General features: G+C 35.5%; 2 protein-coding genes and 1 long non-coding RNA gene across 3 annotated transcripts; 1 reads left to right on the top strand and 2 right to left on the bottom strand.

The window, feature by feature from the left end:
• LOC18606874 lies at nucleotides 205–2,087 on the top strand. The gene is made up of 2 exons (XR_001926924.1): nucleotides 205–1,305; nucleotides 1,812–2,087. It is a non-coding gene; the product is annotated as an uncharacterized LOC18606874 (long non-coding RNA).
• On the bottom strand, nucleotides 2,601–7,254 carry LOC18606875 (MOB kinase activator-like 1A). The gene is made up of 7 exons (XM_007040735.2): nucleotides 7,102–7,254; nucleotides 5,727–5,775; nucleotides 4,834–4,942; nucleotides 4,454–4,547; nucleotides 3,528–3,661; nucleotides 3,138–3,301; nucleotides 2,601–2,977 (listed from the first exon to the last, which is right to left on the bottom strand). The coding sequence occupies exons 1-7, from the start codon at nucleotides 7,122–7,124 to the stop codon at nucleotides 2,903–2,905; spliced, it is 648 nt and encodes a 215-aa protein (XP_007040797.1). The 5' UTR covers nucleotides 7,125–7,254; the 3' UTR covers nucleotides 2,601–2,902.
• Nucleotides 8,460–12,541, bottom strand: LOC18606876 (putative disease resistance protein At4g19050). Its single transcript, XM_007040736.2, has 2 exons — nucleotides 11,986–12,541; nucleotides 8,460–11,308 (listed from the first exon to the last, which is right to left on the bottom strand). The coding sequence occupies exons 1-2, from the start codon at nucleotides 12,107–12,109 to the stop codon at nucleotides 9,000–9,002; spliced, it is 2,433 nt and encodes an 810-aa protein (XP_007040798.2). The 5' UTR covers nucleotides 12,110–12,541; the 3' UTR covers nucleotides 8,460–8,999.

Here is a 13,689-nt window from a genome sequence, read left to right on the forward strand (position 1 = left end):
AATATTTTTATTTTTTAAATTTTAATTAAAATTTCACAAAAATTTATTAATTTTAAAACAAATATTCTTTTTTTGTAAAATACTTTTTATTATATAAATCCAACATTAATCAATTATTGATATTTTCGTTAATTTAATAATATATCTTAATTAATTTTTAAAATTATTATATAATTTTATTAATTAAAAAAAAACCTCCTCATATGCCCCACCGGAGCTCCTCTGGAGAGCCCGATGTAGTGCTTCCCTCCCCTGGGAGTCCCTTTCGCTTTCCCTCTACTTCCTACCCGACAACCCCAAAGCTGGAAAAATAGTCTTACCCTAGAATTTATCTTCTCTTCAATTTTTCAAGATGCAAGTCCCATGTAGCAGAAGACAAACTCGTTCTAGTGAGCCGTCGCCGGCACCACCACCCTCTGTCATTTACCTAATTTACAAGCACTGTCGCGGTGACCTTTACCCTTATTCAATGTATGCTTTGAAGATTGTTGATACTGAGAATGGGGATACCAAGCTGCTACCTGAACCCATCTTCCGGTTGAACAAAAATAGTTTTTCCGTTGCCCCGGGGTTTTGTAGAAATGGATTAAAAAATTTTTGTAGTTGGGGGGAATGTCGGCGTTTGGACCGAGCGAAGACAAGTACGTGTTGCATACATACGTGTTTGATTCTACAAAGCCTCTTCCTCCGCCTGCCACAGTTGATGATCCGAAGAAGTGTTTTTTATCAAGGGTCCCCGGTTGAATGCTCCCAAGGTTGATCCTATTTTAATCACGTTTGAGGGAAGAATTTACGCATTTCCACGTTGGTTCAGCCAGCGCAGTCCTACTACTCCTAAATGTGAGGTACTTGACTTGGAAACCTGGTCATTGAGTGGAGGTATGTTCCGCAATTGGCTGGCGTTAGCAAATTACCTTTTAGTGGCATCACTATTTGTATAGGTGAGAAACATTTTGCAGTTGTCAGTGATACATTATGCAAATATGATTTTGCTCTAGAAAAGGGATTGGCTGAGGGGAAAGGTTTGGTTGATCTAGATGATGAGAATTTAGTAGCTCATGTGGATTATGGTGTGGTCTATCCAGGAGATAAAAAGCTATGTGTTGTTAGATGTGGCCTGGATAGACCATTAGATCATTTTAATGATGATGAATGTCGTAATTTCATAAGTTGCGATATATATAAAGCTAGAGGACATCGACAGAAGAAGACCAATCTATCCGGACTTGTTCACCTGGCTTCTTCCACATGCTCTATGGATGACAATCCTGGTTTTTATGGACTGCTCAAGGCCTGCTTTCCTATGTGAGTAATTTCTTTTGCTGAAATATATGTTTTCAAGAAATGAAATATTCATTTCTTGGCATTTAAAATACTAGATAAATGTATAAGCATAACACATCACATATGTTAAAGGGCTGACTACTTCCTAGATCTTTTGTTGGACGCAGGGAATGACTCTGTAAGCATCCATAAATTGCAGAGCTTTAGTCAGTGCTATTGAATACAATATAAAGCCTAATTGATAAAACCACGACAGTTTGACAATTGACTGATGATTAAAAAAATGCTATTTGTATTCATTGGAATATCCTAATTGAGATTGTTTTTCCTTTAGGCAAAAGCTGATTTCCCTTTATCTATGCCTTGTCTAACATGTGGGCTGTGGTTGAATACATTGCCATTCTCTCCTACCTTATCCTACTCTAACCAAAAAGTAGAGAGAGAGAGAGAGTTATTATTTGTTATTGATCAATGAATGTAGCATGTTTTTGTAATTTATTTTCAATCTGTCTCTTATGCATATGCAGGAGGAATGAGGCTGAGTAGAGTGACATCTCATGGGACTTGTGATTTGATATTTGCTTCAGGAGGATAGTTGATCTTGGTGGTTTTGTGGACATTGGTTATTCGATGCTCTCTCTGGATGTGAGACCTGTTGATTTGAATTGCCTTGACAAGATTTTTGTCTAGAACAACATGTATAGGCAATTAACTACCACTAAAGAAATATTAGTATGTATAACCCCAATCAACTGCCACTAGAGAAATATTAGTATTGTAATGGATGGTTTTGATTCCTTTTGTGTTTATATTGTTCTTTAATTTATCTAAATTTCGATTTTGAGTATGATCTCGAGGTATAAGGATTAAATCAATACATTCTTTCAGGTCTAAATGATAGGACTCAGAAAACATATGTTCTGTTGTTTATATAGATGCTAATGAAAAGAACACTTATTCCAGTCAAAGTTTAGGACCTTGAATGCTGTTGTTGAAGAGATTAGTACTATCCAAGTAAAAAAGAAAGGAAAGAGACAAGTACCATCTCAAATTCAAATTATTCCCTATGTAAACTACCTGAATGAATCAACCAACAGACAAGCCCAAGCCAGGGGCATTGAACACAAGGTCATCAACTCCATCTCCATTCTTGTAATAGAGAGGCCTGCCTTCAAATGATACTGGCATCAATATGATTTCTATTTTCCCTTTTCTTTCTCTTTGATTTTAAGAGATTTTAACAGAAATGAAGATAAAAGTTTTTACTTGTTCTGAATTCCTATAAATAAAAGAATGAATAACAAAAATGGCAACAATTAAATGGAAATTAGGGCTTTCATTTGATTACTTTCAGGACAAGCTGATGGCATTTTGGCAAAGTGCTTCATCTATGCACCCCAAAAAGAAAATGGAGAGAAACAAAAATAGCAACAGGGTCAGCCCCTGCAATTATAGAAATCCAAGGCATATATTGCACATGGAATTTGCATTTATAACATAGAGAAATAGAGACTTTTTTCTTTAAAAGTCAAATACTAAAGCAGTCTAACTTATTACTTATGCAGCATCCCTAAAGTTAAAATCTTTCTCGTTCTGGGGATCTCCAAACCTTACACTTTTAGTAGGGGACTATGATGGATTCTATCAGCTCTTGCAGTGGAGCTAGCTCTTTCTTGTCGATCAGCCCGAATTCCTGCAGATAGAAACATATAGAACTGAATTATTCTAACGACTTTCTACTCAACTATGCTACATCATAAACCGAACATTTCAGAGATTAAAACCGTTTCAACCCTTACCATATTGCAGGGAAGAGAATAAATAGATTAATCATCAAGCAGAAGAAGACTTACACAAGTAAACAGTATGAAATGCTTGAAGCATGTGTTCAAATGGGCTTCCTCCTTAAGGCTCACAATTTTCTGAAAGTGAGAGTGATAGATGTGTGCATATACGCGAAACAGTCTTTTGAATATTGTCTTCACGACCTCCTTGAAGTTTGGTGGAAATGGTGCACCTGGCAAATTTGAATTATGCGATTAAATTAAGGAATGTATTTACCACAGATACAAGATAAACTAATTACCTTTCCTTTTGGACAAGTATAAATATCATAAATAAGTCAATCATCACTGTTGTCATCATAAACAGATAAACCACTATCTTTCTCTAGATTAAAGGCATGTCAGACCTCATCACAAAGAGTTAAAGACGATTAAGCACATGACTGATGAAGATTTTACCAAGCTTTTGGGGAAATATGGATTCATCATCAAGCTGTACTTCGATCCAGTCCATTAGATATTCAACATATTTTGGAGCAGAAACCTCGATAGGTTTCTTGATTTGCACACCATCTGCCCATCTATATTCATACCTGTAAAGTTTTGTAAGACAGCAAATAATCAACTCCAGAAAACCCAAGATATACACTAAGAAATTTTTTTAAAAATTAGTACTTTAGACTAAATAAAGGTGAGTGGCAGGTGAGTATGGAATTATTAAATTGATTGATCAGAAAGTGCAAGGTACAAGAACCGAAGATGGAAGCAAAAAATTTACAGTATTTGGGGAGAAAGAGGTCCAAGTTTCAAAGTTACAATTTGCACGAGTTTTAATTATTGGACAGAAAGTAAACCATACATCAAATGACTACAAGGATTTTGAGTCTTGGAACAATTCTAGCTACAAAGTCCTCCACAGACCTCTGAATATTTAAGGCAAAATTCAATATATTACAAAAGGCCAAGGCCAATTAGTAATAATAAAAAAAATCTCACCACAAACTAGAGAATAATGGAATCAATGAAAACATGGTGCACAGTCTCACTCCCGCCCCGCAATCAGACAAGATCACAAGATTATATTGAATATTCTGAATTCAAAATTCAATAACATTTGACAAGATATATTTTTTTTAAAAAAATAAATTAATGCAATTATCATGTATCTTTCAAAGAATTAAAAAGGCTAAATTTAAGTTAAGGGAGTCCCCAAATATCTTGATCCTTAAAGACTTAACGCATCCATCATTTGAGAGAAATGCTTTTAATACCATCAACAAATGCAAACATGACAGAAGCCATATGGCACGATGAAATATTAAATTTAGGATTTTTATAACCAATTATTGAAAAGGGTAAAAAGACTCTGATTTGATATGTCATACTTAGGGCCTGCAGTCATCGTAGGACAGTTCTCAGGAGTACAAAACTCTGTGAGGGTACCATAGAGCAGATTCACCTGATTGAAAAAATCCACAGCTGAAAAAGATCCAACAATTAGGATTCAGCAATCAGCTTCAAATCTCGAAATTGGGAATAAAATTTACTAAAACATTTAATCAAAAATCAGCTAATGAAAGGAATACAAATAAATTCGCAGTCACAACAGTAAAGTAACGGCAAGGCCAAACTAAAGTCAGATATTCATGGATAAATTATATGCCCAGTTTTTCACAAATATATAGAAGGATTTATTCAGAATTGTGTGCATATGTGCGTGCAGGGTGTATGTGAGTAAGAAAGAAAGAGAGGGAGCGAGAGATACTGTTGACTGCAAGCCATTCATTTAAATCCTCCCCAGGAGGTAGCCTTACGGCTTCCCTTAGGTTTCCACTGCCTAGGGTGGCATCAATGTGCTTCTTAAGCTGTGCACCCTGCATTATGTCAAGATTACAATACAGTGATGAGAACTGCAAATTCTGCTAAGCCACTCGCATAGCAGAATGAAATCCAGAAGGCATTTTATATAAAGGCACCATAAAGAAGCCAGCTCTCAAGAACTTCAAAAAAGGCTATTCAATTATTGTCCAGTTAAACCACACAGCAGTACTAACCATGTTTAGACGTAGATCCCCATTTAATGAAAAAATTATCACATGTAGTACGTGTGCACACGCCCTCTAACATCCATGGTGGGTCCCACATTTGGGACTGTGGGGCCATCATGTATGTCAGTAGAGCATTGAAACTGTAGTATTTCAATGTTGCCACCGAAATAAGTAAAACACCGTAACGTACAGTGGTTTATTGAACAAGTGACTTCAAAAGGAATGAAATTTATTAAATAAAAATATGAATGGTCAAGTTAGTTCATTTTCTTCTTTTCTTCACAGGTATGGTGAAATGAATTCTTACTCCACAATGAGATAAATAAGAAGGTTCAGAAAAAATAGCAACCATTATGTAGCTAAGAACCCAAGAAGCAGAAGAATCAGCAAATGGCATTAAATCTTGGATTCAGGAGCTTCTTTTCTTCATTTGTTTTGCAAATAAAGACAACTTTTCAAGGTCTTTTTTAGGATTTTGGATGCATTAAATCCAAAAGATTCAAGCATGCTGTAAGAGTACATATCACATCAAATACTGAAAAGCAGAAGATGAACAATATTAATTATGGTTTCCATTAAAGGAGATAAAAAACGAACAAAAGTAACCAACCTTACTTCCTGAAGGTGCACTTTTTTTTGGGCGGAATGTCCGCTGATTTCTGTTTTCAGAGCAATTTGTTATCAGGAAAATCCATCAACTGAAAAGATATACAATTATTTACCAACTATAGTGCCTGACTTGGGAGTGGGTGCCAGAAATATACCCACATCCAACACAGGTTCAAATTCTTCACGAGTTTGTCCATATATTTAGAGGATCATAAAAGATGCATGTACATTCAAGATATTTCATTTATGTACAACATTGTACGTTAGGACAAAAAGATTCAAAGTAACATAGTTTACAGGAACTCAATATAAGCAAAATATCAAATGGATTTTTTTAAAAAAAATAATAGCAAAAACAAACATGATGCTTTGTTTATAAGAGGGTAAAAAACACAACTTTAATAGATTAACTTTGTGCTTCTTTTTCATGGCTTTAAATAGTGAACAATACTGATTAATTACACATACATGGACAAGTATGGCATGATAGAAAGCAGGGGCTCCTATCTTACTGAAAAATACAGAAGATATAGAGCATCCTTTGAACCTGATAAATAAAGAGGTTGTTGGCAAATTAATTAGCTTTCCCTCAGACTACATTTGTACATTCCCATTACTTCCGTTCCAGTTATCCAATTTCTTAAACTTCATTCCACCACCACAAGTCTCCTAACAATGGCTGCAAATTGTCGACGGACCTAGTTTGCAACTAAGTACTCACTCGATAACTACGCAACGCAAAGCTCAACCTTCTCAAATTTTCACCATCTAATTTTCAAGGTAAAAAACAAATAATTTAGCACATGATCCCTCTTTTGACCTTCCTAACATAGTAATTCACGAAAACCACCCAGGAAGCAAAGCTTTTAATCATAGTTCAAACACCGGACCAACTAATGATAAAGCAATCAGAACAAATCATTAAAATTTTCTTAACAGCAAGAGGAGCTCAACATGCATTAAGACTCACCATCCTTTAATGCATCATCGCATTTATCTCACCTCCTAAAGATCGAGCCTTTGATTCTATTAACACATAATCCAATGCTTTTCAAAGCCAAAAAAATGAAATCATAGTTAACGATCGAACTGATTCGACGTGATTAACCATAAGCAATGGCTCTAACCAAAACGATCGGATTCCAGTTCCAGTTAAGAGAGCAAATCAAAGAATCAAACATGAAATATTTTCGAGAATTTGATTAAAGTTAACGGAGCAAAGGAAAGACGAGCTGATCACTGATCTTGAAATCAGAAAGGCTAACAGAACTAGAACAGATCTGACGTAAATTAATAAAAATTAACAAAAAGAAGCGTAATTAATAGGAAAATAATTTATTTTTATTTTTATTTTATTTTTTGAAATTTTCACTCACCTGCCGAGACCGAAGAGACTCATCGTTAGAGAGAAGCTTTGATTTTTTCTTTTTCCGTTCTTCAGGTGGAGACCTGAAAAAGCTTCTTTTGCCTTTCACCTTCCTTTTTTTTTAGTATTTTTTTTTATTAATAATTATTCCTTGCGTACCGTTTTTACGAAATTTATTAAAATAATTAGTGTACGAAATTCGAATAATATAAAAAGAAGTACAGAGCATCGAGCATCTTTTTGTATTTGAGTATTTTTAAAATACATGAGTGGAGTGTTTTTAAATTTGGAGATAGAAAGAGCTGGGCCTAGTTTGGGTTTGGACCGATTTAAAAAACAGAGTAGCACAATTTTAACAGGCCAAATTTAAAACTGAACAGCTGGTTTTCTCTGCAAAAATTTATACCTGGTTCTTCCCTTATTATATTACATGAATCAAATTACATAATAATTAGCTTTTATACTCCTGAATGTAAAACCTATCAGCTTAAAACCCTTGATCTCAGCATAACATCAAAGTAGCACAGTGTTACCGGTCAAAACTCAGTCAACAAACTAGCCCCCTTAACTGATACAGCTTGGCATCACCATAGAATACAGTCAGCTACCCCTGCCCATGAAGTTTACATTTTGACAAGCCAACACACCTGCGCATGCTATACTATCAGAGGCACAAATCGACTTTGGCATATAGGCTCACAACACAGTTGAATTTCATTGCTAGCACCAAGCAGCTTGCGTCCTTCCGCACATCACAGACCAAGAGCCAGCTGCACGTTCCAAACACATGTTAAATCACCTGGCTTTAGACAATATTTTGTAGCTCGCAGCAGTCAGTCGACTCCACACAATTTTGTGCCCTGAACTTTGGCGGGCCTCCTTTCCTTTGCATCATAATCTTCCTACCCGACATATCCTTTTGAGGGCCCTGACCTGCATGACATACTAGGAAAAATCACCCAGGAACACACATTCTGCCCTCTTGCTCCATGGCGTGATTCTGCATCGTAAACTCCTGGGTTGAAGCGGGGGAAGATGTGTACTCCCGCCCAGGTACAAATCCCATAGTTTCTTTAGAAAACGACAAGCAATCACGGTCACACACCCTGACCTCGCCTCTTAGTCCTCTCTTATTTCTTTCTTCTCGTCCCTCACTGTTTTTTACTCTCTTCTTTTCTCTCTTTTTTTATTTATTTATTTATAATATGATGATCTTTCCTGAACCTAAGAATATTCCAAAACCAGTTATTCCCACAAGATATAAAACATGACTACTCTCCCAGACAGCCTACTAGATTGATAACAGAACAGAATAAGTAAGAGAAAGTACATGATTAGAATAATTAGCTACTAAGAACAAGTATAATATAACTTAGAACAGAAAATAAATAACTCTATGAAGAAATCCTCCAACACCAGTTTTGTTTTTCACTAACAGTACAAAATGGATGGCACAAATACAAGCAAGAATACAGTTGCAAAAAAAAAAAATGTAAAAACCTTTTCCAGGGAAGCTGGCCTACTCAACAAGATGCAGATGTCCAAATGAAATGCTTATTCTGTAACCAGATCAGCTCCAAACTTCTTCATTGAACTTGTCCAACAGACGAAGGTGTTTTAAATGAGCCAACCATGAATTTTCATATGGGAATTTGAACTTCTGGTTCCCATAAGATCAAGGACCTCTAGGTAAGCTTGAACAACCTCTCAGCAAAAGCTCATGAAGATACTATGGCAGTCGAGGAAGGGCAGTGACTTAATAGTCAATAGCTCCTCAAGAAGGATCCGGAACATGAAATCTTGTAATTGCTCCTAAATTGGTTGGGTGCTGAAACAATCATTTAGTGAAATCTTACAGTGGTTGGTGAAGCTTTGAAATGGATAAACACTCCTCAAGGGTGATATTTATCACTTCAGAATCTGGAGCCGAGTCATACGAGTCAAGGAATCCTCCACGTCTTTGCTCCAAAGCTTAGTACCACATATGTCAAGCGTCTCAAGTTTCGATAGGGATTTTAAATCTGGAAGGCTTTCCAACTTGCTGCAATTGTTTAGAACAAGAATCTTCAAATTTTGAAGAGCAGTCAAGTCTGGCAACTTAACCAAGCTCTTACAACCTGAGAGGTCAAGTTCCTCAAGATTACTATGTCCTTTCAGTTCTGGCAGATCTATTAATGATGAACAACCCTTTAACCTCAGTTTCTGAAGGTTGCAGATGTCAGAAGGCAAAAACTGTATTTGCGTTTCTGATAGATCAAGTTCTCTAAGGTCGTCGGCCCCTTCAAAGCTATCATACATAATTTCCCTTATCTTAACAGCACCTGAAAGATCAAGAATCTTGAGGCTAGAGACCTGTTTGAGACTGCGCATTCCAACCAACTGACGGCATCCTCTTAACAAGAGTATTTTTAGATTTTGAAGAGACTTAACAATAGGTAATTTCTCAATTTTGGTGCCGGAAAAATTAATCAATTGAAGTTTTTCAAATGACTTGAAGCTCTTTTCTTGGATCTTTTCCAAATTTATGGATTCAGAAAGATCAATTACCTCAAGTTTGCTGAAATTTACCAGTTTTGGGAGTTCTTGTAAAGATGAACACTGTCTAAGGATGAGCCTGCGCAGTTCAGTCAATTCAGGGAAGCTAGAAGGTAATGATTTAATTCCAACTGCAGATAAGTTAAGGCTTCGAAGTCCAGACACTTGATTAAAGAATTCATCTGGGATTTCCTTCAAATAGGTTGAACCAGATATCTCAAGAACAGTTAAGGCTTTGAGTTTTGATATATGTTTTATGTCCTCCAACAGGTAAGAGCCTCTGAGCAAGAGCACAAGCAGCTTCTCCATTTTAGATATGGAGAGTTCCTCAAAAGACTTGAGCCTGGGATAAAAAATAGCAAGCATACTGAGGTTTGGCTTGGCCCCAAAGAAAGTTTCATGAACCTCCCTGCTTAGACGACTTCCATCAATCAGTAATGAGGATATCATTTCCTCTTTCTTATCACTACACAGTGTTTTCATCATGCCATCAGCTGGTGTGATTCCTTCAAGAACTTTCCAGTCATAATCCTTTAGCACGCTAGCCAAACCTGGGTCAGCTGTCTCAGTATATCCACGGCGGCAATACTCATTCATATCAAGAGTTGCACCCTCCAGAACAACAACATTGTCCTCTTGCATTTTGAGCAAGTGATAATCTATAAGCTTCATCAATACATGGTGTCCTTCCTCATAAGCCATCTCAATTGGATCGGTGGGATTGAGATCACGTTCCATTATCCAGTTAGTGATCAACTCATTGTAGTGAACACCACCATGTTTTCCTAAGAAATGCCAACTATGCCAAAAGCAGTCAATCATACAATTGCCTGGCTCCTTATCATATGTATAACGCAGAAGTTGTCTCAGATCATTAACAGCTGCCTCCAAAGCAAGGTCCAAATTCCCAGAGTTATCTTTTGCAACGTAATTTAAGGTTCCCGCTAACATGAGGATATTAGCAGGCAAAACCTTGCTCTTTTTTTGAATTGCCTCAGATAACTCTTTGAAGCCTTGTAATTGCAAAACTTCATCAACAACAATTTCTTTGTTTAGCAATTTTAATGCCTCATTCCCAGAAAGGGGTTCAACAACAACCTTCTTCGTCCCCTCAGACCAACCACCATCATTATCCCTTCTTGTAATTAGAATCTTGAATTTGTCCTTATGATTCTGGCCACAGACTTCCAAGCCTAATATTTTATTGACCATCTCTTCTTTTTTATCATTCTCAGTCATTGTCCCTACTTGACCATCTAAAACAATTAGAATAAACTCTTGTGCTGCTTTAAGCTTTTCTTCCATTTTCTGCTGTGCTGCTTTAAGCTTTTCTTCCATTTCCTCCTTCACGCTCTTCACACTTCCCTCCTTTTTCTCATTTTTGCCAGTATCTTCCCTTGCATCTGTACTAGTAGGCAGAGAAAACTGACGAGCAATGGTGTCATAAAGAGAGCTCTCATCATGCTTTTGTTCCAGAGATATCCAAAGAGGCTCATCATGATTGTTCTCCACAGCTAACTTACATATTCTTCTTTTTTCTTGAAACAACTTACATATTCTTCTTGCCATCCATGTTTTCCCTGTTCCAGCCTCCCCAGTGAGAATGATTTTCGACACACTGCTAGTTTCTAACAAGTGAAATATCTTCTCCGCATGAACCTCTGTTGCTGTCAATTTCATTACTGGCATTTCAAACAATAGAAAGCGATGTAAGAATTTAGTATGATCAATGTAAATTAAACAATTCCGATAACACGTTGAGGAAATATATGTTTCTTTTACACTATATAGTGCTACAAAACAAATTTACAAGGAGTTGGTTTCTCATATTCCGATTTCAACAATAATTCTTCACACTCACATTCTAAAGGTACCTTCAAGGATGCTTATGTTCTCCAATCATACTCCCAAGCTAGCTACAACTCATCACTGTTCATAGACAGCTAAAAGTTCTAAAGCATACATTTACATTACTTGGTGTACCACAGATTTACCCCTCAACTAAATATTTCTTTTTCATCTAGAAATTATATTATATGGTAAAAAAATGAAAATTATGGCAAAACTTACTCGCTAATGTTACTTATACATTGACCATGAAGTTCCTGATCTAAAAATCATCACATCAAGAATATATTACATCATCATATAGTACACTTTGAATCTTTGTTAAATTCCAATCAACATGCCACTGCTAACTTTCATGAAATTAATGTAAATTTTTAAATTCTGTTTAGAAATGAGTTTGAATAGATCATTCATATCCTTTAAACTTGGGTTTCTATAGACAGAATAACAACAGAACATTTTTCGTCAAAAGAAGAAAAGAAAAGCGGATCGAAAGAAAAATGTAGATTACCTTCATTGTGCTGTTCAGAGAGGTTTTGGGGGATACCCATTTCGTGTTCTCCACTGGTCTCTTGGGCACTAACCTGCTCGTGCTCTTCACCGATCTCATGGGTTGAAGCGCCTGTATTGCTCATCTCTCACACTCTCACTATACCGGCCTCCCTCCCACAAAGAAATCAGCAAAAAAATGAGGACAAAATCAGTAAGTTAGAACTCCCGGAAACAGGGCAAATAAAATCCCAGTCTAGAAATGGATACAAATTTCCATCCAGCCAAAAAGATGAAATACAATTTACAGTTTTGGCTTGGTTTTGTCTTTTTTTTCCCCTTTGGTGATAAAAAAAAGGGTCAACCCGACGGCTTCTCAAGTCTTTCTCTATTATCTCAACAATCTCTTTCTTTTAATCATATAGATTTTCTTATTCATTTCAGAGGCTAGACAGAGTGATTGTTCCTACCAACTAACGGATGACGTGAATGCGGAAAATTTTAATGCATGTTGTAGAATCCAGAGCGACTGCTCCTGAGACTAGGCAAGTTGTAAGTTGGAAACTCCAATAATTAATTGTTAGCAGTGGTCTGTTTGTCACTTGCATCATGCATTCTCCGATTCTAATTTAAAAATTAAATTGACGTGGCAGGCACACTGTACCTGACTTTATTAGAAAATAAAAAAAATTTATTTTTGGTGTTTAAATTTTAATAGAAATTAAATAAAAATTTATTAATTTTTAAAATACATACTTAATCTCAAAAAAATATTTTTTACTAGACACTTAAGTCCAACAATTAGTTAATTATTCATATTGATGTCAACTTGCTAATATAACAAGAGTAAAAAATAATTTTACTCTTAATTAATTTTATAATTATTACTATATAATTTTTTATTTTTTTTAATTAAAAAAACTCTTTATTAAGGAGCATTCTTTATTTTTTTATTTTTTAAAAAATAATATTTTTTTAAATTAATAAAATAAAAGATATTTTAATTTTTTTATAATTTTTATTAACGATTTTTGTATTTTTTGATGAAGTGTTTATTTTAGAAATTAATCAAATTTTTATGTGATTTTAATTAAAATTTAAAAATAAAAATATTTTATCCTAAAAAAATCAGTCTTTGTTTATTGATTAAAGTTTTCTATTATTTCTATTGTTTATTGATTAAAGTTTTCATAAAGTTGGCACAAGATATATATATATATATATATATATATATATATTTTATGAAAAGGATAAGGTGAATCGGACAAGCAGCTCCAATGAAGTACAAATATTCCTAAAGAACATATACGCATAATGCATCATGGATGTGATCTCATTGTCATAGCCATCTTTAATCTTCATGATGTTTTAATATTGGTATCCAAAATTCTAAAACACATGGGCATAGGGATAGGGCAGGGGCATTTGATTGGCGTGGCCCACCCGTGCTACCTGGCTTTTTTGCCTTGTCTGCGTTCCCCTGACTAATAATAAGTCCAATTTATCGCCTAAGACCAAGACTTTCGAATTTGGAGGCCAAAGTCTTTGCAAAAACAAAATTAAAAATAAATAAATAAGCAAAATGACTAGAAACAGTTAGAGAAGACTGGAGGAAAGTCTTTTCTTATTATTGGAGTGACGATGTGGCCTTTGGCTCCTGGGAAGTTGAGTTCACAGTCACCATCTCCTGAAAAAGACACAGATTTCCTTAACAACTCAGAACCCG

This window comes from Theobroma cacao, chromosome 3 (genome assembly GCF_000208745.1).
Source record: "Theobroma cacao cultivar B97-61/B2 chromosome 3, Criollo_cocoa_genome_V2, whole genome shotgun sequence".
Classification (NCBI taxonomy): Eukaryota; Viridiplantae; Streptophyta; class Magnoliopsida; order Malvales; family Malvaceae; genus Theobroma; species Theobroma cacao.